At 45.1% G+C, this 27,827-nt stretch overlaps 1 protein-coding gene across 1 annotated transcript in view; it reads left to right on the top strand.

Annotated features, from left to right (window-relative positions):
- KIAA1549 (KIAA1549 ortholog) overlaps positions 1-27,827 on the top strand; it is a 168,563-nt gene that overhangs the window by 50,855 nt on the left and 89,881 nt on the right. Inside the window, exon 5 of the mRNA XM_053896747.1 lies at positions 25,118-27,784. Coding sequence (XP_053752722.1) covers positions 25,118-27,784 — 2,667 coding nt within the window. The remainder of the gene's footprint in view (positions 1-25,117; positions 27,785-27,827) is intronic.

Genomic DNA, 27,827 nt, shown 5'->3' with positions numbered 1-27,827 from the left:
CCCCACACTGGCTTCAAACAACAGAAACATATCATCTCACTGTTTTGGAGGCAGGAAGTCCGTATCAAGGTGTCCACGGGGCCCTGCGTCCTCCGAAGGATTTTTGTGTGCTTCTTCCAGCTTCTGGCATTTGCCGGCGATTATTGGCCTTCCTGGGCTTAAAGATGCATGACTCCAGCTGCATGACTATCTTTTCCCTGGTCATCACCTTATTTTTCCATCAGAGCATGTCTGTGTCTCAATTTCCCCTTTCTTTAAGGACACCACTCTCATGACCTCCCTGTAACTTCATTACCTCTGTAAAGAACCTCTTTGCAAAGACGGTCATGTCCTGAGGTAGCGGGGGTGAGAACTTCAACAGATCTTTTTGGGGAGTCACAGTTCCACCCGCAGGAGTATTTTATCAGATGTGGTAAGAAACTGGCCCCTGAATATTGATATTGAATAATGTCATTTATCACATATTTACATCCTTCTTAAATTTAAAAAAAAAATTTTTTTTTATTTTTGAGAGATAGAGACAGAGCACTAGCAGGAGAGAGAGAGAGGGAGATGCAGAATCCGAAGCAGGCTCCAGGCTCTGAGCTGTCAGCACTGAGCCTGACACGGGGCTCAAACCCATGAACCATGAGATCATGATCTGAACCAAGGTCGGATGCTTAACCAGTTGAGCCACCCAGACATCCCTACATCCTTCTTTTCTTTTCTTTCTTTTTTATTAAACAAACAAAAAAATTAATGTTTATATTTGAGAGAGAGAGTAAGTGAGAGAGAGAGACAGAGAAAGAGGGAGACACAGGATCCGAAGCAGCCTCCAGGCTCTAAACTGTCAGCACAGAGCTGACTCGGGACTCGAACCCATGAGCCTTGAGATCATGACCTGAGCCGAAGTTGGACGCTTAACCGACCAAGCCACCCAGGCGCTCCTACATCCTTCTTTTAAAATGTAGTTTGCATATGATTTGTAAGACTCCTAATATTAAAACATTAGGCTTTGTGTACAGTTTTTAAAAGAATGAAAGTATGTTAGTGGAAGTGTGCTTGGGAATTTTTTGATGGAGTGTGTGACCCGCCAGTTTGCAGACCACCGCCCGGGCTGTCTGTCCAGAGGGTTCAGGCGCATGAGCACCTGGCGGCCGGCAAACCCGTGTATAGATCCCTGTTCCACATCCTACAAACAGGTGGCCCTTACGGATTCCTTAACCTACCTTTAGTTTCTTCGTTGCAGAATGGGTTCTTGGGGAAGTTAAGTGATATAATGTCTTAAAGGTGCTTAGCACAAAACTTGGCCTATAGTAGGCAGTCAGTGAATGGTAGCTATCGCTGATGTTAATAAATGGATTTTTGTTGCTTTCGATTTCATCTCAGGGAAATTGGTCAGCACTGCGACCACAAATTACACAAGAAACACGATGGATAAACAATGATTCTGTACTAACAGACTTAAAAACAATGAGATCATGTAGAAGGAAGTGGGAAAGTGTACTTTGATTCCCTCCTACTTGGTGTGAACATGTTGATAAATAAAATCCAAGGGAATGTACTGTTGTGGTTTTCCTATACCAGTTGGCCGAGGGCGGCTTGGGGTTGTTCACCTGTCCTCTTCCGCTCTTCTCCCCAGGCTGCCCCGGTGGAGATTCATACATGTCAGTGGTGCTCAGCTGGGTAGTGTCACCTGCAGGGGCATTTGTCCTTGTCATTGTTAGATTGGTGGGGACATTACAGACAGCGGGTGGGTCAGGGATTCCAAACACCTGGGGACCTCTAGATGCCCCTGCATAAGACTGCTGTAAGTCCTTTATTTTTTTTTAAAGTTCTTTTGGTCTATGAGAGACTTTTCTTCCTGTCTCTGTAGCCAAGTGAAAGAGGCAGTGATTGTACCATGACAGTAGAGTGGTTTAAAATTCTCACTGAGGAAAAAAAAAAAATTCTCACTGAGGATGCCCTGTATTCTTTTTTAAATAGTGTCAGTAATCAGGACTCTTTTTTCTCTTAGAGGCCACTGATTCCTCTAGAGAAATCAACCAAGGCTTATATACAAGCAGAAAAAAAATTTTTTTAAAGAACAAATTATTACCAGTGTGTAAAAGTAGAGAATAATGAGCTCCACTCAGTAAGTGTAACAATGAATATAATATATTATTTGGTTTCATAGTCTTATGTGAAACCAGCTGAGGAAAGGGAGGAGACAAGAGGCAGATGAGAACACAAGGACTGGGGAGACATCGGGGAGGGACAGTGGGGGGAGGGAGGTCGGTAAGAGATGGGGGAACCAGTTTAAAAACTACCAAAACTTGCCAAGCTTGCTGTTGATCCATACTGGAGATACATTTCACAATTGCCACTCGTATAAAAAAATTTACAATTTTATTTAAAAACTGGTTTGTCTTAAAGGATGATTTAAGAAGAAAGAAGAAACCATATTAATAATCAGGTTATGTTTTATTTTTTATTTATTAAACACTTCTTTAATGTTTTATTTATTTTTGAGAGAGCATGATTGGGAGGGGGGAGAGGGACAGAGAGAGAGGACAGAAGATCCGAAGCAGGCTTTGTGCTGACAGCCGCAAGCCCCTCGTGGGGCTCGAACCCACAAACTGCGAGCTGAAGTCCGACACTCGACTGACTGAGCCACCCAGGTGCCCCAGGGATCTGGTTTTAAAGTGAAGGTGGTCAGAAACCAATCATAGTTTTGGGTGAGAAGGCAAATTTAAATATGTAACACCGATAGATGAAGTACAAACATAGAAAACCAAAAAGTCTCTTCAAGCTCAAAAGCAAGATAACCATCTCTGTGGACCACAAGTGGCACAGAACTGCAAATAGTTAGAGGGCCGAGGTCAGCTTCTGCCTGGTGGAGGGGCTTGACTTAGCAAATGCAACTGAGAGCTAACACAGCAGATTCTAGCAGCTCAGAGGGAGTACCCAGACGGCAGCTGTCAGCATGTAGTAAGGAGGTGATTAACACCTTCCTTTTGAGAAGCTCCGGGGAACTGGTGGGAACTGGCAAGAACTGGTGGGAAGGACAGGGGTGGTGGGTGCTAAGGCACTGATTTCCCCAGTCCCATCCTCTTGGAGAGTTTGGGGAAATGCCTGGAAAGCCACATTTTTTAAAATGTTTATTTTTGAGAGAGAGACAGAGAGAGTGGGTGAGGGAGAAGAGAGAGGGGGACAGAGGATCTGAAGTGGGCTCCGTGCTGACAGCAGGGAGCTTGCTGTGGGGCTTGAACTCACAAACTGCAAGATGGTGCCCTGAGCCGAAGTCGGTACGCTCAACCGACTGAGCCACCCAGGTGCCCTGAAATCCACATTTTATTTTATTTTTTTTAAATTTTTTTTTTTAACGTTTATTTATTTTTGAGACAGAGAGAAACAGAGCATGAACGGGGGAGGGTCAGAGAGAGGGAGACACAGAATCTGAAACAGGCTCCAGGCTCTGAGCTGTCAGCACAGAGCCCGACGCGGGGCTCGAACCCACAGACAGTGAGATCGTGACCTGAGCCGAAGTCGGAGGCTTAGCCGACTGAGCCACCCAGGCGCCCCTGAAATCCACATTTTAAAAAGATCTTCAGGTGATTCTGAGAGCAGGATCATTCTGAGAAACACTGAGCTGATAGGAAAGTCAGCTTTAGTATAGCAGGCTTACCAAAGTTAAATTGGCATAAGGATGTTTAATTTGGAGTGTTTGTATTTGAGCCCTTGAATTGATTGCTTTAAAAGATTATAGTAAAATACACGTAACCTAAAATTACCATTTTAATTAAAGCGTGCGATTCAGTGGCATTAAAGATATTCACTGTGTTAGGCAACCCTCACTTCTATTTCCATTGCTCCCCTCCCCCACCCCTGGTAGCCACTAATCTGCTGTTTCTGTGGGTTTGCTGATTCTAAATACCTCATGCAAGTGGAATCATACAATATGTGTGTGTGTGTGGCGGGGGGGCTGCTTTCACTTAGCATAATGTTTTCAAGGTTCATCTGTGTTGAATGTATGACTACTTCTATTTGTTATTTATGGCTGAATAATACTGCCTTGTATGGATGTACCATATTTTGTCTGTTCATCAGTTGATGGGTATTTGAGTCGTTTCCACCGATTGGCTGTTGTTAACGGTGCTGCTGTGAGCATTCCTGTACAATTTTTTGGGTTTTTTTTGTTGTTTAAAAAAATTTTTTTTTAATGTTTACTCATCTTTGAGAGGGAGAGACAGTGTGAGCAGGTAAGGGGCGCAGAGAGAGGAAGACACAGAATCCGAAGCAAGCTCCAGGCTCTGAGCTGTCAGCACAGAACCGGATGTGGGGCTCAAACCCACAAACTGCGAGATCATGATCTGAGCTGAAGTCGGGCGCTTAACCGACTGAGCCACCCAGGTGCCCCCAAGTTTTTGTTTTTTAAACACCTGTCTTCATTTCTCTTGGGTTTACTTTTTTTTTTTTAACTTTTTTTTTTTTAATGTTTATTTTTGAGAGAGAGAGAGAGAGGAGAGAGAGAGAGACAGAGGATGAGTGGGGAGGGTGGAGAGAGAGGGAGACCCAGAATCCAAAGCAGGCTCCAGGCTCTGAGCTGTCAGTACAGAGCCCAACGCGGGGCTCGAACTCACAGACTGTGAAATCATGACCTGAGTAGAAGTTGGACATTTAACCGACTGAGCCACTCAAGTGCCCCTACCTTTTTTTTTTATGTTTATTTTTATTTTTGAGACAGACACAGGGCGTGAGCAGGGGGGAGAGAGAGAGAGAGAGAGAGAGAGACAGACAGACAGACAGACAGACACAGAGAGAGGGAGGAAGAGGGAGATACAGAATCCGAAGCAGCCTCCAGGCTCTGAGCTGTCAGCACAGAACCCGACTCAGGGCTCAAACTCGCAGACCATGAGATCAAGATCGGACGCTTAACCAGCTGAGCCACCCAGGCGCCCCAGTTCTCCTGGGTTTACCCCTAAGTGTGGAATTATTGGGTCATAGGGTAATTCCGTGTTTAACTTGTTGAGGAACTGCAAAACTGTTTCCACAGCGGATGCCGCAGCAGTGTATGAAGATTCCAATTACTCCACATGCTTTCCAACACTTGTTTTTGGTCTCTTTAGAAAAGTATGGCTCTCCTAATGGGTGTGAATTGGTATCTCGTTGTGGTTTCTCTAATGACTGATGACACTGAACATCTTTTCATGTGCTTCTTGGCAATTACATCGCTTTTAAGTTAAAATTTATTCAGATGGGTGTTGTTTCCTTAATGCAGGGTAGTCATTTTGTATGTTGTGATCGAAGCTGCAGACAGACCAGGGTCCTCGTCCTGACTGTCTTGCCAGGCTTGGGACCAGCTGGAGTTCTGGGCGCCTCCCTTCCTGTACCTTCCAGTAGGGCTTTGTGAGAATTGAGGTTTACAGGCAAGGTATCCAGGAACAGAGGGAGCACTCTGGAGCCATTGTGATCACCGTTTTCATGAAGAATGAGGAGCTCTCTGATTATGTCCCTGCTTTTCTTGTGGGTCTAAAAGCATTCCTTAGCGATTGAAGATAGACAACCTGGAGAACACATTTTAGTTGCCCATCTGCTGTGTGAGACCCCAGGTTGCTGGGGGTCACAGGTCCTTTGGTCCTTTTATTCCTGCCTGAGTTTTCCTGCTGCGGGCCCCACCTCCCATTTGTCCTTGCAGGTGAGGCAGCGAATGCGTTACTGGCCCAGTGCCCAGGAAAGCTCATCACTGGGAAAGTTCCCAGCCCTTTCCCGGATCGCCTCTTTGGGCCTCCTCACGGGCCTAAGCATCCTTTGCCAGGTACACTGTCTTTCCGCGGCAGCACCCACAAGCGGTCCTGATGCACAGTTGGCCCTAGAAGCTAGTTTCATACCCCTCTGGATATAGTGTCCGACATGTTATTCTTACTGTATCACTTGTTTATTTCCTTAGGTATGTATTTATGTATTATGTTTATTTATTAGAGAGTGTGCATGTGAGCAGGAAAGGACAGAGAGGGAGAGAGAGAATCCCAAGCAGGCTCTGCACTGTCAACTCAGAGCCTGATGTGGGGCTCAATTCCACGATCCTGGGATCACGACCTGAGCTGAAACCGAGAGTTGGATGCTCAACTGATTGAGCCCAAGTTTGATAAGCCTGTGTTGGGATGCAATGAGCATAGTTTTCAACCTGGGAAGCCATTTTTAATATGTAGAATTCTTGTTTGCCGTGTAATTAGAAAGATTTTTGTGCATAGCTATTCAAGAATAAAAATGATAATCTAGAAATGTTCCTTGAAAACCCTTAGGTGCAGTTTAAGATCTGCCTCCCCACAGAGGCGGTGTGGTGCTGTGGAGAGACAAAGGGGTTTAAAAAAAAATTTTTTTTTAACGTTTTATTTATTTTTGAGACAGGGAGAGACAGAGCATGAACAGGGGAGGGTCAGAGAGAGGGAGACACAGAATCTGAAACAGGCTCCAGGCTGTCAGCACAGAGCCCGACGCAGGGTTCGAACTCACGGACCGCGAGATCATGACCAGAGCCGAAGTCGGCCGCTTAACCGACTGAGCCACCCAGGCGCCCCTAGAGCAAGGGGTTTTGACGGCAGAGAGATCACCCAGCGTGGAGGGGTGGTTGTCGCGGACATAATCCTGTAGGCTCAGCTGACCATTGCAACTTTTCTTATTGCAATAGAATACACACAACATAAAGTTTACCATTTTAATAACTTTTAAGTATACAGCTCAGTGGCAACCATTGCAACATTTGAAACATTTCTGTATTCAGAGAGTTCAGCCTCCCTCATCACCATCCCTGGAGGTCACACCTGATGGCAGGGCACCCCCACTTCCCTCCCCTACCACTTGGGCCAGGCAGGCATGTTCAGTGAGCTGCAGGCTCCCTGCCCCAGGGGGACATGCAGGGTGGCCTGGGAGGCTTGGCTATTAATAGAGACTTTCTCAGGGTCATTAAATGATTCCGCAGAAGGTATTAACTAATCTCCAGTGTCGGAGGTGGGGAGGATTCTTGCTTTTGTCCACAGAGGTATTAAACTGTTTATTAACTTCTTGACGTATAGGACAGGGAAGAAAAAGATTAAATTCTTTTTTGCTGTTTTCTAGAAGCTCCTGCTAAGGGGTATGGAAAAAAGTGAAATTGAAGCTGTTTGACCATCATGTTTTAAGGTTATTTTAGTACTTTGTTCATGTCTCCTTTGGGAAGGGACTAAAATAAAAGTACCACTTTGGAGATATTCTGACGTTTTATTTCCTCCTCCATAGTTCTCTTCATTTCCAAGATTTCCTTTATTTTTTATTCACTACCTTTTAGGAACTTTGAACTTCAGAGAGTGACAGACAGACATAAGGCTTTATTCTTTTATGTGCAGAGTTAGTAATTTATCTGTAATCTTTCTAAAGAACAGTACAGAATTCAACATCTTCGCATTGAATTCTTAATCAGGTGACTTAAGAAATGTTCTCAAACGCACACAAATATGTTGTTATGTAATTATGTTACTGTTTCAGACACCAAATAATTATTATTCTTTCTGCGAATATATCTCGGAAGTGTTAGGAATATCTTTTAATTAACAGAGGCTTGAAAACCTTCCAACCTCCCTAATAGATGTAAGCAATAATCATCTTGACTGTTTAATCATTAGGTGAAAAGTTGATGAAGAGTCTTACCATGGATAGAACAGACTGTCACCACCTAAAAGCCCTGATAAATTTTAGTGTCCCTCATTGTGGGACAGCCAGATATCAGGCACGTCCTGATGTGATGCAATGGGAAATATGAAAGACCACCTAGAAAGTATTCTTGCTAAAAATATTGATCCTGAATGTAATGAAGCCTCTCGATGTAATGACGAGTTTATAGAAAATTTGAGGGTTAGAAGAACATGCTAAATGACACCATGAGACTCTAGTCAGCCAAATATGGACTATGGGCTGGCTACAGGGACAAATGACCTTTTTCTTTAATAAGTAAATCGTGAGAACTTAAAAAAAAAAATAAAAAAGGAGGAGGAAACTAGTATAGAGTAAAAGAGACTTAGGAGACATATCACCCAAAGCAGGGTGTGTACCTGGTTTGGATCTTGATTTGAAAAAGGCAGTTGTACAAAAGTATTTTGAGGCCATCAAGGAAAACTAAGTGTGGAATGGGTAATTAGATGATATTAGGAATTATTTTTAATTTTGTTGGCTGTGATAATGATTATGGTTATGGTTTTTTAAAGTCCTTATCAGAGATACCAAAGTATTTATTGGTGAAATGAGTTGTATCTGGGATTTGCTTTACTGTCACTAAAAAAAGAGTGAGCATGGCCAAAAGTTAGCGTTGAAGCCTGGTAATGGGTTCTAGTCTTTCAGTTTTTTTTGGGTATTTCTGAAAATTTCATCATAAAGAGTTCAAAATGCTGAAATTGGTTTGCTGCTGGCATTTAGACACTTCAAATAGCAAAAACAAATATAGAACGCTGCATACTGGTAAAGCCTCAATTTTGGAAAATTGCCTTTTGGCTTATCTACATATTTGGTCTGGTTAGTTTCTCGGCAAATTAGTATTTACATTAACTTCATGTTATTCCTCATCCTGGAGTCCCACGGAGCCCTCAAATAGACTAAGAGAAGTCGTAATTATAGATACTTAGAGAGTTAATGCTATGGATAATTGCTAATCAGTAAGCTCTTCATACCAATAAGCAGGCAGAAGAGGGGGTTTGGGAAAGATTGTCAGTGACTAGAAATAAATTAAGTAAGGATGAGAATAATTTGTGTGCTTGACTGAATTGCATTGTAGAAAAGTGTATGTAAATAGCGCTCTATTTGGTGTGATTGCTAACGGTGGCCCCTTCTGATTGCTGCCCCTTAAATGAACCAGAGTATGGGAGTTGAACTTTGTTTCTCTCTCTCTTCCTTGATGGGGGTCATTTGACCCCCATGATCATCTTTCCGCCAATAATCACCAAATCTTTATCCTCAGCCCAGATTGCTCTTTGGAGCACTAGAATCACATCTCTGCCCACCTGGGGTTGGCTTTGTGCCTTCTGCGCCAGCCTCGCCCGGAGCCGGGCTCCCCTTGTGCTGTGCGCACCAGCTCTCCTGTGCTCAGCTGTGCACACCGGGCTCTCCTCTGTGCTGTGCACACCGGCTATTTTCACATCTGTCTTTCAATCTTTCCTGCTTCAGGCTTTTGCATGCACCATCCGCTCTGCCTGGAGTGATTTAATCTCCTATGCTTTTTCTCCTGGCTCCTTGTCTTCTAGGCGTTGGCTCAGACACAGCCTCCTTGGAGTCAACTTTCCTGACCTTCGTCCATCATTCTGGGTCACCAGCACTTTGCTTGTTCCTTAGTGGCCTCCTTAGACCTTTCTTTCTTGCTAGGGTGCTAAGCCAGGAAGGTTGAGGACACAGACTCTTACCTTAAGTGGTGGTGATGAGGATGAAGAGATCTGAGAGTTAACCGGAAGACCGGGACTGAGGGTGGGTGTTCACTGGCCCCGACGGGGGATCAGGGTTTTCTTAGGGGCCAGTTTGGTACTCAGATGGAGTTGTCTGTAGTGGGCAGTGGAATCTGTGACTCAGAAATCACCTCGGACTTCTTCTTCTCTCTTCCCTCATGCATCCCGCCAGCTGCCAAGTTTTATCATGTTTTACCTTTGTGCGGTCTCTCTGAGTTGTAACTTCTTTCCATTCCTGTGTGATCATGCTCTGCTTACTGTCACCCCGTTGGCTGTGTACCTGAGCTGTGTACCTGATGGATCACTGGTTCCTGCTTCTTTCCACTCTGCAGTGTGATTTTTCTGCAGTGTAACTGAGAAAAAGGCCACTTTGCTCAAAATACCCACTGGATCCCCATTGTCCACACGGACTTTCTCACATTCCTCAGCCAACTTTTCTAGCATTCTCTCCAACCAGTTGGAGCCACTACTGTTTGTTACGCAAACACATCCCACGTTGTCCAGACATGGAGCCTTTGTCTATGTGGCTGCTTCCAGCCGGAATGGCTCCCCTCTGTCTTTTAAACCTCTTGCTCCCCTTATGATATAAAAGCTTAATTTAGAGCTGAATTAAGGAATTGAGCCTGTAGCATAAGAGCATAAGCTCTTTACTGTTCGTTGGAATTGGACCCACCCAGTGAGGCGGGGATGTCTCCTGGTCACTTAGTTATGGGCTTGTGCATTTGTGTGGAAACTAATGTCTGCTGGCCCCTGTGTTTGGGAGGGAAAGTGCCTCCTCATGCTGAGTCATGGATGTCGTGTGCCACTCCAGGCCTGAGTGTAACCAGAGACGGGAGATTATCTTGAGGCTGACGGTGTCCTTTTCCCTGTTGTTATGGGACTGTGTTTTGAATTAAATTATTTTAGAAACAGATGGCTGACTGAGAATTTTTCGCCTTTGTTCTCAGTGAGCTGAGAGAGTTTGGTTCGGTTTGTTTTTGTTACTTCAAGTGCTGACAGTCTTGCTTTTGCAGGTTGGTAAAAGAGGACTGCGTTTCATTTCGGAAAGAATAAGACAAAGCAACACGACATCTTCCGATAAATACTCTGTCCCATGCTTTGAATCAAGCTGACGTTTCAATACCCTTGTCTGCTCAGATGAGAAAATCATGCCAAGAATTAGGGAGTCCCTAAATCCCAACCTGAAGCCTATAGCGTGGCCCCCCCTTATTCACGAGGTATGCGTTCCAAGACCCATTTCTGTGGATGCCTGCAATGGTGGATAGTACCAAACCCTATATATGCTGTGTTTATTCTTATCAGACATACCTTTGGTAAAGCTTAATTTATAAATGAGCACAGTAAGAGATTGACAACAAGGACTAATAACAAAATAGAACAATTTTAACAATATGCTCTAATAGAAGGTGAATCTGCTCTCTCAAAATATCTTACTATACTGTATTCACTCTGCTTGTGTTGGTATGTGATGACAAAATGCCTACGTGACAAGGTGAAGTGAAGTGAATGATGTCACGTTAGGCCGCTGTTGACCTTCTGACCATATGTCAGAAGGAGAATCATGTGCTTCTGGACTGTAGCTAATGGAAGTTGTGGAGGCAAACTACGGATAAGGGATGGGGCACTAGAACTACTGATGTTTTAGCTGTAATAGTATGAAACTTTTTTTTAATGTTTATTTTTGAGACACAGAGTGGGGGAGGGGCAGAGAGAGAGGGAGGCACAGAATCCGAAGCAGGCTCCAGGCTCTGAGCTGTGAGCAGAGCCCGATGTGGGGCTTGAACCCTTGGACCATGAGATCATGACCTGAGCTGAAGTGGGCTGCTTAACCGACTGAGTTACCCAGCCTCCCCAATAGTATGAATTTTTAAAAAAGCTTTGTGGTACCTTTATTTAGTCTTGCGTGCAGTTGTTGTTTTCTGAAGTTACTCACTAGCTCTCTTCGTGTTTTAGTGAAGTCTTAATTGTTATCTGTGTCCCCATCTCCTAGAGGAGGAAGTGGAAGATATGACTAATTATAGGGGATTTCTCCAGGGAAGTGAGCAAGTTTGAGATAGAATGGGACCCGCTTCTGTTCTCTGTGGAATCTTCTGGAGCTTTTGGCCCTATTGTCTCCTTCTCTGACGGGGATCATATTATACCAGTGTTGAAGGGCCGTGCTTTTTATTGGCTAAAACCAAACCCCCCCCTCCCACCCCCTGCCACTGATGTAGTGGCCATTTATCATTTTGGGAAGCTGCCTTTTCCCTTTTCAGGAAGTCTTTCATTGTGCGAGGGTCAGAGGACTGTAGGGTTGATGGGCAATGTGGCATGTGATTTAGGCATGGACGGTGGGACCCTCCTAGCTAGACTTTGAATTTTGCAGAAGTTTTGCCACGAAGTAGAAGAGTTGGGCGGGGGAGGGTGGTGGCCGTCCATTGGCAGCTGTGCCCGCAGAGTTCCAGCGTGTGTCGTCAGCGGACGCTGTCTGTGGCAGGCTTCTCTGCTGCTCGGTCGCACTTGGCTTTTGGGTCTCTTCTGAAATTGAGCCCCTTGTCCATTCTGTGGGCCCTCTGGTATTCTTCCATTGATTTCCCCTCCTGCTTATGTGGCCAGAATTGTTTCCGTTGCAAACAACAGAAAACCCCGACGGAGAAAACCTATAGCGTGAGCACAGGGTCATATTTCAGGCCTGCACATAGAGAGTCAACACTTGAATGCTCGTTTTTCAGGTAGTGATTTTCAGGAACTCTATATCTTATTAGCTGAAGAAGGAACTGAGACCCAGGAATGTGAACTGAGTTACTCAAAGTCGGCAGTTAATTGGAGCACCTGGGTGGTTCAGTTGGCTGAGCGTCCGACTTTGGCTCAGGTCATGATCTCACGGTTCATGAGTTCGAGCCCTGTGTTGGGCTCGCTGCTGTTGGCACAAAGCCCACTTGAGATCCTCTGTCCCCTTCTCTCTGCCACTCCCCCACTTGTGCTCTCTCAAAAATAAATACCAAAAAAAAAAAAAAAAGTTGGCAATTAACTGTGGTAGACAAGGGTAGGGCCCAAAGCCTGTAGGCTCCTGTTTCCGGTAATCCCTACTCCATCCTAGTGCCTCTTGTTAGAGTTGGGAATGAAAGGTGTTGTCTTAGTCACTTGGGCCGTTAAAACGCAATGTCACAGACTTCAGGGCATAAACAACAGACCTTTATTTTCTTATGGTTCTGGAGGCCGCAAGTCCAAGATCGAGGTGCCAGCAGGGGTGGTCTCTGGTGAGGCCTCTATCTGCTTCCAGATGGTGCCTTCCTGCTGTGTTCTTACGTGGCCGTTTCTCTGTGCCAGTGCTCCAGGAGAGTGAGCTCTGGTGTCTCCCCCTCTTCTTACGAGGAGGCCCTGTTGGATCAGGGCCCGACTTGTATGACCTCATTTAACCATGTCTCCCTCTGGAAAGGCCCTGTCTCCAAATACAGCCTCACTGGGGGGTTAGACCTTCAACATACGGATTTTTATGGTGGGGTGGGTGATGTAATTTAGTCCACAACAGATGTGCACTATGGGAATATAGGCATTTTAATGTTGCCTGTGACTTAATAAAAGTTGAACAACAAAAGATGTCACAGGAAGATTTCTAAAAGAAATTTTACATAGTCTGAGATCTTCAAACACTGGGGCTATGCCGTTGGGTACTGCCATTCACTCTGAGGTTGATACTTTTCTTTGCAGAGTGCTCATCAGCCATTGTTCTTTGGGTAAGGCCCCACATCCAAATGTAGGCTGAAAGGCTGATTTGGGAACAGCATGGGACACGGAGAACCTCCTTTCTGTTTTAGACTGTGGCTCCTTGGTAGAGCCTGGCCATGTTGTTTATGTCTGTAGGCAGCCCTGCTCCCCGCTCCATGTCGACGTAACACATTCTCCAGTGTGCTCTGCCCCGTCCTTCCTCTGACCAAAATTCCCTCCTGTTCTCACCAGCATGTGTGCACAGAGGCCCTGTCTCTGCACTCCCCTTCTCAGTCTGTCCTCCAATTGAGGATCAAAGGCCAGTTCCCCTCTGGTTGCCATTTCTTCTTCCTCCTCTCCCACCTGGGTTCCTCACTTATCCACTGCATCTTCCATCTCTTCCTCTCTTCTGGATTGTTCCATTGGTATTGCTCTAGCCCAGTACCTTTCAAAGAAAAGTCCCTGTACTTGCAGTAGAATTACCCATGGCATTGGTTCAAAACGTTGATTCTGAAATAAGAGCAGCAGCAAACACAAGCACACCCCAATTCCTAAGCCCCCGCCCCATCTACTGAATGACAACCTGAATTTAGCTTTTATTTTCACACAATCCTAGACATATAACAAAGTTAAAAAATTAATACACAGAGTTCCCATAGACCTTTAATTAGCTTTCCCTAATGTTAGAATCTTAGATCATCTTAGAGTTATCAAAGTGAAGAAATTAACCCTGGTACAATTCTGTTAACTCGACTACAGACTTTACAGGATTTCACCAGTTTTCTCCCTTCTGTTTTGGAATCCAATCCAGAATCCCAAATTGCATTTGGTTGTCACATCTCCTTAGTCTTCTCTAGTCTATGACTGTTCCTCAGTCTTTCCTTGTCTTTTACGACTTTGAGGTCTTTGAAGAGTCAGGTCTTTAATAGAATGCCTTTGGGTTTGTCTGATGCTTTCTCTTGATTGGGTGACATTTTGCATTTTTAGAAGCCTGCATCTTTATTGAGCTCCTCGGTGATTCTTACCTATTATCTGAGAACCAGACACCTTTCCCTGGACCCTTCTGGTTGTCGTCTTGTTCCTCTCCTGCCCTGTACAGCTAAACCTCCCCCAAAAGTTGCTGCACATATTCCCCATTACATCACCTGTCAGTCACTTTTCAACCCACGGCAACCTGACTTCTGCCACCACAAGGCTAAAGAGACCTGTTGTCACATCTAGGAGGTGCTTCCCAGCTTTCCTTTTCTTGACCTCTCTGGGTCATCCAGACCCCTTCCTGACTCCTAAACTCTTTTTCTGTTTGCTTGTCATCTCACATTCCTGGTTCTCCCTGCTTCTCAGATTTCTCCTTCTTACTTTTGCAGGTTTATCTCCAGGCTCACATATCTGTTTGCAAACTTGATATCTCCATGTGGATTTCTCTAAAAAAAAAAAAAAAAAAAAAAAAAAATCTCAGGCTAGTGCTCTCACACTTTCACGGGCACACGAATCACTTGGAATCTTGTTGAAAGCAGTTTGTGACCTAGTAGTGTCTTGATGGGCCAGAGAGGTTGTATTTCTGAAACACCCCGGCTGATGCTGATGGTCTTCTGGCCCCACTGAGTAGCAGAGTTCTGAAAAGACGACTCTGATGTGAGCCACTGTCTTCTCAAGCTTCAACTGCTGTGACCATATAACCAGTCTCTCCACATCTCCTCTTGCCTCCTTTTAACCTGTTCTTCATACTATAGCAGGAGGGATTTTTAACCACCATTCTGATCATGTCATGTGTCTGAATGCCTTCAATACTCCCATTGAAATGCAGTCCTCCCATTGTGTTTATTAAATTGTTATCTGCAACATCATGGCTTCCAAGCCTTGAGTGTTCTGATCCCCTGACTCCCTTTAACCTTTTCTTTGGGCACTTTTTCTTTCCTTCCTTCCTTCCTTCCTTCCTTCCTTCCTTCCTTCCTTCCTTCCTTCCTTCCTTTCCTCCCTCCCTCCCTCCCTCCCTCCCTCCCTCTCAGACATACTGGTCTTCTCTGTGTTCTTCAGTGGGCTGCATTACCAGTTCTGTCCCCACCCGCCCCACCCCACTGGACCCTGTACAGATCCCACATCCTCTGCCCAGATGGTACTGTGCAATGAGCTGGCCTGCAAACTCTTGTCTTCCATCCAAGATGAGATAAGGAACTCAGACCAGAGCATAAATTGACCACTTGCAGAGCATGCTTTCTGGTTCAGCTGACGTATTTTTGTAGCACGACCTACTCTCTGAAGAATCAATGCATTGAGTTGTATCCTGGCTCAAGCACCTTATTTCATCACAGGCCAGTAACGCAAAGTGCAACTGCTTTGAGTGGCATCGGTCTGGGATACTCTTGTCCATGCTCACATTATGTACATGTACACACACACACACACACACACACACACACACACACTTGCATGCACACACTTTACACCTCCAGGCACACGTGGCTTTAAGTGAGAAAGGCAAAACTTTAAAACCTTTGTATGACAATATAAGACTATTGTTATGGCTTTTGATGTAGGGAACGATTTCTAAAACCTGCTGTCTTAAGACCAATGCACGTCTCAAACAGTAACAGAAAAGATTGGTAAATTTGACCATATTAAAATTGAGAACTTCTGTTCATCAAAAGGCCACATAAAGAGAATCAGTCAACAAGCCACAAACTGGGAGAAGTTATAACTGACATAGTATTATGTATTCGGAATGTATTAAAAATGCCTGAGAAGGGGGCACCTGGGTGGCTCTGTTGGTTAAGCATCTGACTTCGGCTCAGGTCATGATCTCATCGTTCGTGGGTTCAAGACCTGCTCCAGGCTTTGGATTCTGTGTCTCCCTCTCTCTCTGCCCCTCCCCTGCTTGTGCTCTGTCTCTGTCTTTCGAAAATAAATACAACGTTAAAAAAAAAGGAAAAGACAGGCAACCCAATAGCAAAATGGGCAGTAGAATTGAAAAGACACTAGAAGAGGCAACACCAATGTCTGTTGTAATCAGGGAAATGCAAATTAAAACCTTAAAACCTTTCACATCAGCCAGATTAGTAAAAACATGAATGGCCAGGAATGTTTAAGTATGAGTAAGAATTTGCAGGATCAAGAGTGGGATTATAAATTGATTCAACTGCTTTGAAAGATTATTTGGCATCATTTAGTAAAGTTTCAGATGAACATCTCCTCTGACCCAGTAGTTCTATTCTCGTGCGTGCATATGTACACAACACATCAACACCCATACACATACACATGCGTGTGCACATGCATATACATTCTCAAAAGGCAAGTGCACACGTACAAGCATACCTATTCACACACATACGTGTACACACACGTACTCACATGAACATCTATACTTTAGGTATACATTTGTGTACCAAACGATGGGTAAGAAAATTCATATCAGAATTGTTTGTAGGGGCACCTGGGTGGCTCAGTTGGTTGAGCATCTGACTCTTGATTTTTGGCTCAGGTCATGATCTCAAGTTTTATGAGTTCAAGCTCCACACTGAGGTCTGCGCTGACAGCATGGAGCCTGCTTGGGATTCATTCTCTCTCTCTCTCTCTCTCTCTCTCTCTCTTTCTCTTTCTCTCTCTCTCTCTTTCTCTTTCTCTCTCTCAGCCTCCCCCGTGTATACACACACACACACTCTCTCTCTCTCTCAAATAAACTTAAAAAAAAGTTTGTAATAACAAAATTGACAGTGGTCCAGCTGTACATCAACAATACGTGGTTAAATTTTAGTATGTCCGTACAATGGAATTCATGTTGAAGTGAGAATAATAACTACATGCGAAAAAAGTACACTTGGATGAATCTAAAAAAATATGCAGTGAAAAATAAGTTGTAGCAGAATACATGCAATATAACACCATTTTGATAAAGTTTGAAAACGCTCAAAGCTGGAGAATATATTCTATTTACGGATACACACATGTGAAAAGACTAGAAAGAAAAGCAAGGCTGTGAGAAAGGCAGAGTTCAAGAGTGACTCAGTGGAAGGGAAGGGGTTGGGAGGGATCCCCAGGGGATGCCAGAGGGAAAGGGTAATCTTTTTTCTTAAACTAGGTGATGGGATCTCAAGTCTTCTTTGTACTATTACCTGTATACCTGGCAAATATGTTTTTATAAGTAGTATTTCTTATCTACCTGATAATTTGATGAAAAACAAAACAAAACAAAACAGGACCAGTTGGAGGAGAGAGTAATCTGGCAGAAGGTATTCGTGTACAGTTGGGTTCTGAGAAAGAAAGTGAAGAAAGATCCTGTTTTCTTTTTTTTTTTTTTTTTTTTTTTTAAATTTTTTTTTTCAACGTTTTTTATTTATTTTTGGACAGAGAGAGACAGAGCATGAACAGGGGAGGGGCAGAGAGAGAGGGAGACACAGAATCGGAAACAGGCTCCAGGCTCCGAGCCATCAGCCCAGAGCCTGACGCGGGGCTCGAACTCACGGACCGCGAGATCGTGACCTGGCTGAAGTCGGACGCTTAACCGACTGCGCCACCCAGGCGCCCCGAAAGATCCTGTTTTCTAAACTACGGAGAAGAGTGGGAAGGGGGAAGGATGATTTTAATAATGGCACTAAAATCATCATTAGGACAACCTGGGGACTACACGAAGAATAAAAGTTGCTAACTATTGACCAAATTGGGTAGTGGTTAGATGATCTGCTTTTCTTGTTAAACTCTTGGAAACTCCAGGGGGCTCTCGTCTGGTAGTAGGCTGAATGTCTACACAGAGTTGAGATGACTCCTCAACGTTTTGAAAACTTCCCAGTTTCACACAGAAGCAGAAGTTATCGATCCCAAGTGTTTGGATTAAAGCTCTTCAGAGATTTTTGTCACTGGGTTTCCCAGGCTAGCCCTCAGAGGGTGTTTTGTTTTCGTAACACCCTTGCCTGTACCTGAGAGCTGTCCCCAGGTGGACGGTGGCTCCTCACAGCTCCAAAGGCAGGCCTCTGCATGGGTTTCAGCAGCACAGAATTTAGCCTGTGCTTTCGGCTCCTTTCCAGTATAATAGAAGTTAGCGTGTTTTCCAGTGTCATTTCCTCACTAGTAATTGTAATTAAACGGACTGATTTGACTGAATGTGCTGTGGCAGTTGAGGAGTATTCAGTCACTGAGAATTTATGAACCTGCCTTTCTAGGCTGCCGTACGGCCCGGGTGCTATTTTAAGCAAGTCAGCTTAAACTCTGAGCCTCCTCTGCAACATGATCGGATTGGCTAAGGTCTTAACGATCCATTCAGGTTAGAAAGTCCATGACTTCATGATCGACTATCATATTTGGGAGATGATTTCCAGATAGAACAATGTGATTAAAAAGAAAAAACATGGGGCGCCTGGGTGGCGCAGTCGGTTGAGCGTCCGACTTCAGCCAGGTCATGATCTCGCGGTCCGTGAGTTCGAGCCCTGCGTCAGGCTCTGGGCTGATGGCTCGGGGCCTGGAGCCTGTTTCCGATTCTGTGTCTCCCTCTCTCTCTGACCCTCCCCCGTTCATGCTCTGTCTCTCTCTGTCCCAAAAATAAATAAAAAAAAAAAGTTGAAAAAAAAAAAAAAAGAAAAAACAAAAAACCCACCAAATTATCTTGCTTGTGTAAGACCATCAAGTTCCTAGAGATGGGCATCTCCCTCATGGATTTCTACAAAAGTTTTTTAAGAGCTTCATAAATATGTTTTTTCAAAAGATTTTGTATTTTCAAAGAGCAGTTTTAGGTTCACTGAACAGGAAAATTGAGCAGAAGGTGTAATTTCCCATATGTCCCCTGTCCCCACACATGCATAGCCTCCCCCGTTATCAGCGTCCCCACCGAATGACACCTTTGTTACAATTCATGAACCTACATTGACAAATCATTTGTCACAGTCCAGAGTTTACCTTAGGGTTCGCTCTTGCTGTTGTGCATTCTGTGGGTTTGCCTTGTGAATTAAAAGAAAATTTTTTTAATGCTTATTTTTGAGAGAGAGAGCAGGAGAGGGGCAGAGATAGAGGGAGACACAGAATCCGAAGTAGGCTCCAGGCTCCGATCCGTCAGCACAGAGCCCGATGTGGGGCTCGAACCCATGAACTAGAAGATCATGACTTGAGCCGAAGTGAGAGACTTACCTGACTGAGCCATCCAGGCGCCCCGCCTTGTGAATTTTTAAGCACCATGACTCAGCACTGGCACTAGGGCAGTCCCTACTCTTGTTACCTACAGCACGGTGAGATCCCAGCCCAGGTTGAGTGAGGCACAAGGTAGGCACCTAGTAGGTATGTGTTGTGTGGTCTCCGTGGCAGAAGGTGTCTCGACACCGGCTGTTCAGTGTGGTTGCAGACCTGGCACCACCTGAGAGCCACACGGAAGCTCAGCGTCCGCCCCAGCCCGCATCTTAACGCTGGATGGTGCCCGCATCTTAACAAGACCCCCACGTCATTTGGGTGCGTGACGAGTGAGGAGCACTGGTGTTTCCCCAGCCCCTTCCTTTCTCTCTGTCATCACAGAGACAGCCTTGCACTCTGGTGAACTAACGCTTTAGAGCTTGAAAATTGATCTCCGGGGCTTGAAATTCGAGTCTGTGAAGCCTTTTCTGCTGGGAGAGCCTCGCTTGGGTTTTCTAACCTCTTCCTGAATTAACCATAGAAGTAATTCCCGTGGCATTTCAGCTGCTGTCTCTTTCAGAGCCGGCTTCTCCTCTCCTGGGGCTTGGCCAAAAAGAAGAGAGCTTGGCACACGTCACATTTCTTAGAAGTGTTTGTTCCTCTTTTTTACTATCTGGTGAATTTTTCATCTTTTTGACCGCTTTGCTTTCCCTCTTCTGTGTCCTTTGTAAGTAGAGTTGATGGAATTCTAATTTACATCGGATACTTGGGCTCATAAATTAGCCACAAAATGTTGTTTTTCTTCACTTTTTTTTTTTTTTTAATTTTTTATTTTGAGAAAGAGGGAGAGAGCACACATACAAGCAGGGGAGGGACAGAAAGAGAAAGGGAGAGAAGGAGAGAATCTCAAGCGGGCTCTGTGCTGAAAGCAAAGATCCTGACTCAGGGCTCTGTCTCGTGAACTGTGAGATCATGACCTGAACTGAAATCAAGAGTCAGGTGCTCAACTCACCGAGACACGCAGGCACCCCTTTTTGTTACTGTTTTATCCTCGCTAGTGTATTTTCAAACATGTTTCTGATTCATTTTAAAAGGGATCTTGCTGTCTATTCAGATCTTATATTTCAAAATAAATCATAGCAGAGTTTTAAAGCACATAAAATGGTCTGTCCTTAGAAAAACCTTAATATCTATGTGCTTCGTAGTTGGATAGAATGTTGATTTTATTCCTTCTTAGATTTATAACCATTTAACCTTTATTGTGGAAAAGTAACAGCCTCTACTTACTTCAACAGAGTTGTGGGAAGTACCAGGATTACTTTTACCCATGCTTGGAATGGGATAGGTAAATAGTAAAAGTGCATAGACAAGAAATCCTAGAGCCAGGTTGTAACGAAGACAACAAATGCCTAACAGTATTGAAATCTCTAATATTATTTTTTATTGTATGATTTATTATTTTTTATTGTTTATTTATTAAAATTTTTTTTAACATTTATTTTTTGAGAGAGAGCATGAGTGGGGAAGGAGCAGAGAGAGAGGGAGACACAGAATCTGAAGCTCTGAGCCATAAGCACAGAGCCCGACTCGGGGCTTGAATCCATGAACCGTGAGATCATGACCCGAGCTGAAGTCGGACGCTCAACCAGCTGAGCCACCCAGGAGCCCCTAATAAACGATAGTCTCATTTTTTATTTTATTTTATTTTATTTTATTTTATTTTATTTTATTTTATTTTATTTTATTTTATTTTATTTTATTTTAATTTAATTTTAATTTTTTTAAATATGAAATTTATTGTCAAACTGGTTTCCATACAACACCCAGTGCTCATCCCAAAAGGTGCCCTCCTCAATACCTATCACCCACCCTCCTCTCCCTCTCACCTCCCATCAACCCTCAGCTTGTTCTCAGTTTTTAAGAGTCTCTTATGCTTTGGCTCTCTCCCTCTCTAACCTCTTTTTTTTGTTTTTCTTCCCCTCCCCCATGGACTTCTGTTAAGTTTCTCAGGATCCACCTAAGAGTGAAAACATATGGTATCTTTCTCTGTATGACTTATTTCGTTTAGCATAACACTCTCCAGTTCCATCCACGTTGCTACAAAGGGCCATATTTCATTCTTTCTCATTGCCACGTAGTACTCCATTGTGTATATAAACCACAATTTCTTTATCCATTTGTCAGTTGATGGACATTTAGGCTCTTTCCATAATTAGGCTATTGTTGAGAGTGCTGAATAGTCACATTTTTAAAAGTCACATTACATAGAAAGGAGTGTGACCCTTTAAGCAGCTTATATCTGGTGTACGTTTGTGACATTCACATGCTGGTGGAGCCAGCTAGAAATATTTTATCTAAATAAATAGATGACTAAATATCATTTACTAATTTTAGTGACTACGCACAAAATCTGTTCACAGAATTTTGTCTTAGTCTTGATTTCCATTTCTGCCGATGAGTCACAGATATCTCTGAATGCCCTCTCTCAGCTTCTGTGTGATTGTAATAAACTATTTTAATTCTGTAGTACATGTTTTTTAACCTCACAAATTACATAGTAGTAATGTTGTCCATTTATACCACCAGTATTTGTTTAGATTTAGCCATATCTTTATCATTTATTTGTCCTCTGTTCTTTCTTCTCAGATCTTCCGTCTGGGATAATTACCTTTCCCCTGGAAGTATATCCTTGTTTAGGGAGGTTCCTCTACTGAAGGTCTTCTGTTGGTATTACCACTTTTGGTTTATCTGAAAATGTCCCTAATTTAACAAATAGAAAGTAGTAGTTATTCAAATCTAAGATGTCGGATATTTTCTCTTTGCACTTTCAAGATTTTCCTCATTATCACTTGGCTCCTAGTTCTCTGAAGGGGTTACCTGATGGTGTAATTGCCAGTATTTTTCTCTGGTTCATTTACAGTTTCTCTCTGTCTTTGGTGTTCTGTGGTGTCATCATGTGTGTAGGTGTGAATTTTTACAAAATTCACCTGACTTGGAATTTCTTGGTTTTCTTGAAGGATTCATGTCTCTTACTAATTTTGGACAGTTTTTAGCACTGTTTCTTCAAATACTGTCTCTACCCATCTCCCTCTATTATTTCTTTTAAAAACTTGGATCAAATGTATGTTGGACTGTGTCATTCTATCTTCCATACTTCTTAACTTCTCTTTTTTATATTTCTCACCTTTCTGTTTCTCTGTACTTCCTTCTGCATAGTTTTCAGATCTATCTTCCAGTTCACTAAATCTCTCTTTAGCTATATCTAAATTGCTATGTAAAAAAAAAAAAAATTAATGTTTATTTACTTCGGAGAGAGAGAGTGTGAGTGGGGAGTGAAAGAGAGAGAGAGTGAAAGGGAGGGAGGGAGGGAGAGAGAGAGAGAGAGAGAGAGAGAGAGAGAGAGAGAACCCAAAGCAGGCTCTCTGCTGACAGCACAATGCAGGGCTCAGAATCACAAACTGTGAGATTGTGACCTGAGCCAAAGTCAGATACTCAACCAACTAGGCCACCTAGGGTCCCCTCTAAATTGCTATTTTGTATATTGCATATTGAGTTTCAAAATTTTAACTATTAAAATTTTTAAATTTGTTTAATCTCTATACCCAGCGTGGGGCTTGAGCTCTCGACCCTGAGATCAGGAGTTGCATGCTCCTCTGACTCAGTCAGCCGGTGTCTCTTTGTTTTTTCATTTCTAAGTATTCTTTTAATTATTTTTCAAATCTTTCTGGCCATTTTTACAGTCTCTTGCTCCTTACTCATGTTTTCAGTCTCCTCTTTACTATTTTAAGTGGATTAAACATACTTTAAAAAACGTATCCCACATTCCAGTATCTAAAGTCTTTACAGCTCCAACACTATTTCTGTGGGCTTCTCTTGACCTTTTTTCATAGTACCTTATTTCTATACATGTTTTGTAATTTTAAATGTAGCACTCATATTTATTGGAACTCTAGCTGCACGAATACTTTGATGCCTGCTCTGTGAGTGTTCTTCTAGAGATGATTTATGTTAACCTCTGATAGGCGTTGGAGAGTCATGATTCTAAACATACAATTTTTAGGACCACGCAAGTAATAAAGATTCCAAAGTTGGGAGGACATTTTATAAAATATCTACATAAAGTCAAGGTTGAGACAGATATTTTTTCTTACTGTTCTCGGAGAGGTGGCTGTTTTTCTTCCTAATTCACTCTTGCCCGGAGAGTATGGTCCTTCTCAGGTCTCACCTTTTTGGAGATGGTCTTCGTTTGTGTTTTTTACCTGTTCAGACCCAACACTCGTCCCTTATTCCCCCGTGTTCTAAGTGTCCCTCTATCTGAGGCTCTCTGGTCCAGTGTCCCTCTCTCCAGTGACTGCAGTGCTTGATGACTACTCCAGCTCCTCCTTTGTTCCTGTGTATGGCACACGTCCCTTATCGCCTTGCAGGCTCATCTAGTCACGTAAAAAGATGTTTTCGGACATTTAGTAAGCATAATTCAGCGTTATGATGTGAGAAGACATCGAGATCTCCAGTCTGCCCTAGTGCCAGGAATAGAACAGAAACAATTTACTTCAAGAAATAAAATAAAAAGGTCAAGTTCAAGATTGTCTCTAAACGATTCACACACTCACGTTCTGATAGACTGTTTGGACAAGCAAGAGGAGGGTCTTGTTATGGGTCATGATAGCTGCTCAGTCCTCAGCCTGTGCTTCAGTGGACATACCATGTGCTCTTGGCCTTCATTAGGGGCCTGGGCCAGTACATATCCTGCCTCTCTGTATCCAAATTATAGGTGGAGACACCTCAGCTACGTCCATGATCAAGACAGCTGTCACAAGGGTAAAGAATACGAAAGTTTTGAGAGGAAGATAGGATGTTGTGGGCACATAACAGAACTTGGTTCTCAGACACCCTTCCTTCCTTCCTTCCTTCCTTCCTTCCTTCCTTCCTTCCTTCCTTCCTTCCTTCCTGCATTCATTCATTTAGCACACATGTATTGAGCTCTGACTATATGTCAGTCACTGTGCTAGGCACTGGGAAGGCAGATCAACTGTCCTTGTCTTCAGGAAGCTCGCAGTGTAATGAGCAGACCGTTAATTTCAGTGAGGCCTGCTAAGGGATACGACAGGTAGGAAGCCTTGGGAGAGGCACTCACTCCACTTTAGAGCATTGAAGGAGGAGGCGGTATCTGTGTTGCATCTGCAGGGCCAGTAGGAATAATCCCGGTGGAGAGCCGGGGAAGGGTATCCCAGGCAGAGGGACAAGAATGTGCAGAATCCCTAAGCCAGAGGGAGTTTGGATGGGCCAGAGCGTAGTCAGGAAGGTGTGAGAGTGGAACAGGGAATGATGGGAGCCGAGCCTGGAGGGAGTCTGGGGCCTTGGTATGGGTGGCCCTAAACTAGGATCTTTTGAACTCTCTTACCTGTGTAGAGAGTGATGCTGTCAGGGTTCTCGTGTTCATTTCTCTTGAGAGCCGGCTCTTGTGGAAGAGAAGGAATGTGGGCTTGGAATTCAAGGCAGGCTTCTCTTGAGGTTCTCACTCCACCTCTGTCTGGGTGGTCATGTAATTGATTTAGTTACTTTCTCTCATCTCTCTTTCTTGTGTGATAAATGAGACAGAATGGACCACACAGCCTCCTAAGACCTCCTCCATTTCCGGTATTCTGTGGTGTCGTTTGAAAGTAAGAGAAAAAATGGCAGGATCTGCTTCCACACAAGCTGAGGTGAAGGTGGTGCTCACATTGATGAATATTTGTGGATATTACCCTGACGGTTGTTCTGGCAATTTCTGGCTCCCAATTAGCTGTTTTACTTCCAACTGTGAATTGCACATATTCGTAGTCGAGTGGATATTTGTTCAATGAATAAATTCTTACATCTGAAACAAAGCGTTAGCAGTATGGCTTTGATTGCAACTAACCCAGCTTTTATTCTCTCTGTAGATGAGCTCTTTCTGGAACAGCACAACCTCTCTTTATCCTCCATGGAGCTCACGATGAAGAAAAGCACCGTGCACAGCACTGCACATGTGGCCTTAACAGAAACTGCTCCAGGGTCCCAGCAAAGCCCTTCTCTCCAGGTCACGTCATCTCCATCTGCCACTATTTTTGATACAGTCTTTTTAAACCCAGGAACACTGACCCAAAGTATGGCAGATCACAGCATCCTTGTGGCCAATTATGTGTCGATGACGAGCAGTGAGGTGGTCAGAGATGATGATGAAATGGATAACTTTTTGCCGGAAACTCCCTGGGCCACTTCGCGCGCGGTTTCTCCGCTCCAGCATCTCCCGGTCAGCCCGCCAGTGCTGACTCCCTCTTTGCCCATTATTTCTTTCCAGGATGAGCAAATGACGTCAGCCTGGCAAAACACAGTGCCACAGCCAACAACGTATGCCGAAGCCGCCAGTCATTTCAGTGCTTTTTGGTCAGCCTTTTCCACTTCTGAGGGCATACTGCCGCGTCCCAGTAGGAATTTGGTGCTTTATCCTACTGACACTTACGGGCACTCAGCAAGCAGGACTTTGCCGGAGATCGCGGCTTCAGGAACAGAGGATGGAGAAACCCTTCCTTCTGGCTCTCTGGCCGCACAGCCTCCCCTGTCAGGCAGTGGCATCCCTCCACAGGCTTTTCCCTCCTGGGACGAGGTCTCCCCACCTCCGGAGGATGTTCTGGCCACAGGCACGGACACATACCCCGACATGCCCACGGCTCTGAGTCGCAGTCTAGAAGAAACCATCTTCCCCAGAACAGACCCCGCTGCGAGTCTGGCACAGACAGCCCTTGCCTGTGGCCGCGGCCGTACAAAGTCGGCTTTGTTCTCATCTCTCGCGCTTGTGTCCTTTTCTACTCGGCCAGCGGATGTTTCTCATAACCCCTTTCTTCCCGGCAGCGCCAGGGAAGCGTCAGGGTTGCCTGGCGAGTCAGGGGTCCCGAGGCCCGTGGACGACACTCACGTCCCGAGCCCGGCGGCTTCGTTCAGGCCGTACACGTGGTGCGTGTCCTGCGCCGTGGCGTCGCCTCGGCACGTTGCGTCAGCGAGCGTGGTGGAGAAAGACGTCGGATCAGGGGATGGTGCCCTGACGGTGACCACGCTGGGAGTGAGCAGCCTCTCTCCGCCGAGCAGCAGCGTAGCGGACTTCCCTGAATTTGAAGACGATCCCCAGGAATTTAATACACTTTTCCCCTCGCGACCGGTCATTCCGCTTTCTTCTCCATCCGCGGGCGTCTCAGGAGCCAGCGTCGGTCTTTCGGCCGACGTGGGTACGGGGAGCGTTGGGACCACTCAAGCGGATCCTTCCCGCGGCCGCCTCTCTGTGCCACTGTCACCCGATACTGCCCCTCTGGGCTCCTCCTCTGTCCCCGAAAGCCCGGGAACGCCGTCCGGCGTGACAGCCGTGTTTCCCTCGCTCCTCGGCAGTGTGCTCCCTGACTCGGGCACAGCAAACCCAAACACGCCGTCGCCCGCTAGCGCAGACCAAGGTCCTTTTATGTCTTCTACTCTGGGATCGTCAGTAGAGCCTTCACTCTCCCTCGACTGGGAGCCCGGCAGCTCTTCCCAACATGCCACCGGCCTCGGTCTGGATTCCGCATCCAGTTTTTTCTCAACTCCACCCCTGGAACCCAGCAGTTGGGTGTCCCCATCTTCAGAAACACTTGCCTCTCCGTCTTCAGGGACATCGAGTGATGCGTCGGCCTTCATTGCTCAGGCGTTTTCTTCCTTGGTTGAGACACTCCCGTTGTCCGACTCTGTCGATTTGGAGGCCCCTCCGCTTTCCGTTCCTAATCCCACGAGCTCTGAATTTTCGCGGCTCTGGCCAAGTTCAGACCTCCTTTCAAATACATTCACTTTTCTTCCTGGTTACTCTGAAATGCCCCTACTCTCCAGCTTCCCTTCGGGTTCTCTCAAGGTCTCTGAGGCGTCCACGGTTTCGCTGACCGGTCCCGAAGCTCATTTTACCTCAGCCCTCACTGAAACTACCTCCTATCTTGAGTGGTCACTCATTGCCCATGAATCGGCGGTCACCACCCTGGTGCCCTCCAGTTCTGAGCCCACCCTTGACATTTTGACTGTTGGGACTCACTCCGCATCACCTCTGACTGCTTCTCGTACAACCCCCGTTGTCGTGGAGTCTTCCCTCTTTCCAACCCCGCTACCTTCCAGCGACGGTGTCAGTGCTTCGGACGGCCACACGTCGGTCTTCCCCTCTTTCTCCAAAGTCATTCCCGGCACTACGCTCCCGGTCACCGATGTGTACCTGTCGTCAGCCTCCTCATTTGTTTCTGAGGCGAGCCCCTCACCTCTTCCAACAGAGCCAGTCCCCGTGGGCCCGTCGTTCACACCCACAGACTTGCCAGTGCTCGCCTCCACTGATCCGAGCACCCCCACTGCCGGTGCTGCCCCTGGGGATACCGTGGACGGCAGCACCCTGAGCAGCAGAACCGCGAGTCGGAATCCCCACGAGAGCAGCTCTGTGCACCCCCCACCATCCCTTCATCCCGTGCCCACCTCCACTTCTGAAGCAGCGGTTCATAGTCCAGCACTGGTCACCACCAAGCCGCCGTATGTGTGTGATATTACGGTTCCTGATGCCTATCTGATCACAACCGGTAAGGCCCTGTTTCAGGTCACTTCTCTTGGTCGGGGCGATCT

The sequence above is a fragment of the Panthera pardus genome, unplaced genomic scaffold (assembly GCF_024362965.1).
Source record: "Panthera pardus isolate Hobbes unplaced genomic scaffold, ASM2436296v1 HiC_scaffold_8, whole genome shotgun sequence".
In the NCBI taxonomy this organism is placed as follows: domain Eukaryota; kingdom Metazoa; phylum Chordata; class Mammalia; order Carnivora; family Felidae; genus Panthera; species Panthera pardus.
The sequence above is the reverse complement of the archived record's forward strand: the minus strand, read 5'-3'. Positions and strand labels throughout refer to the sequence as shown.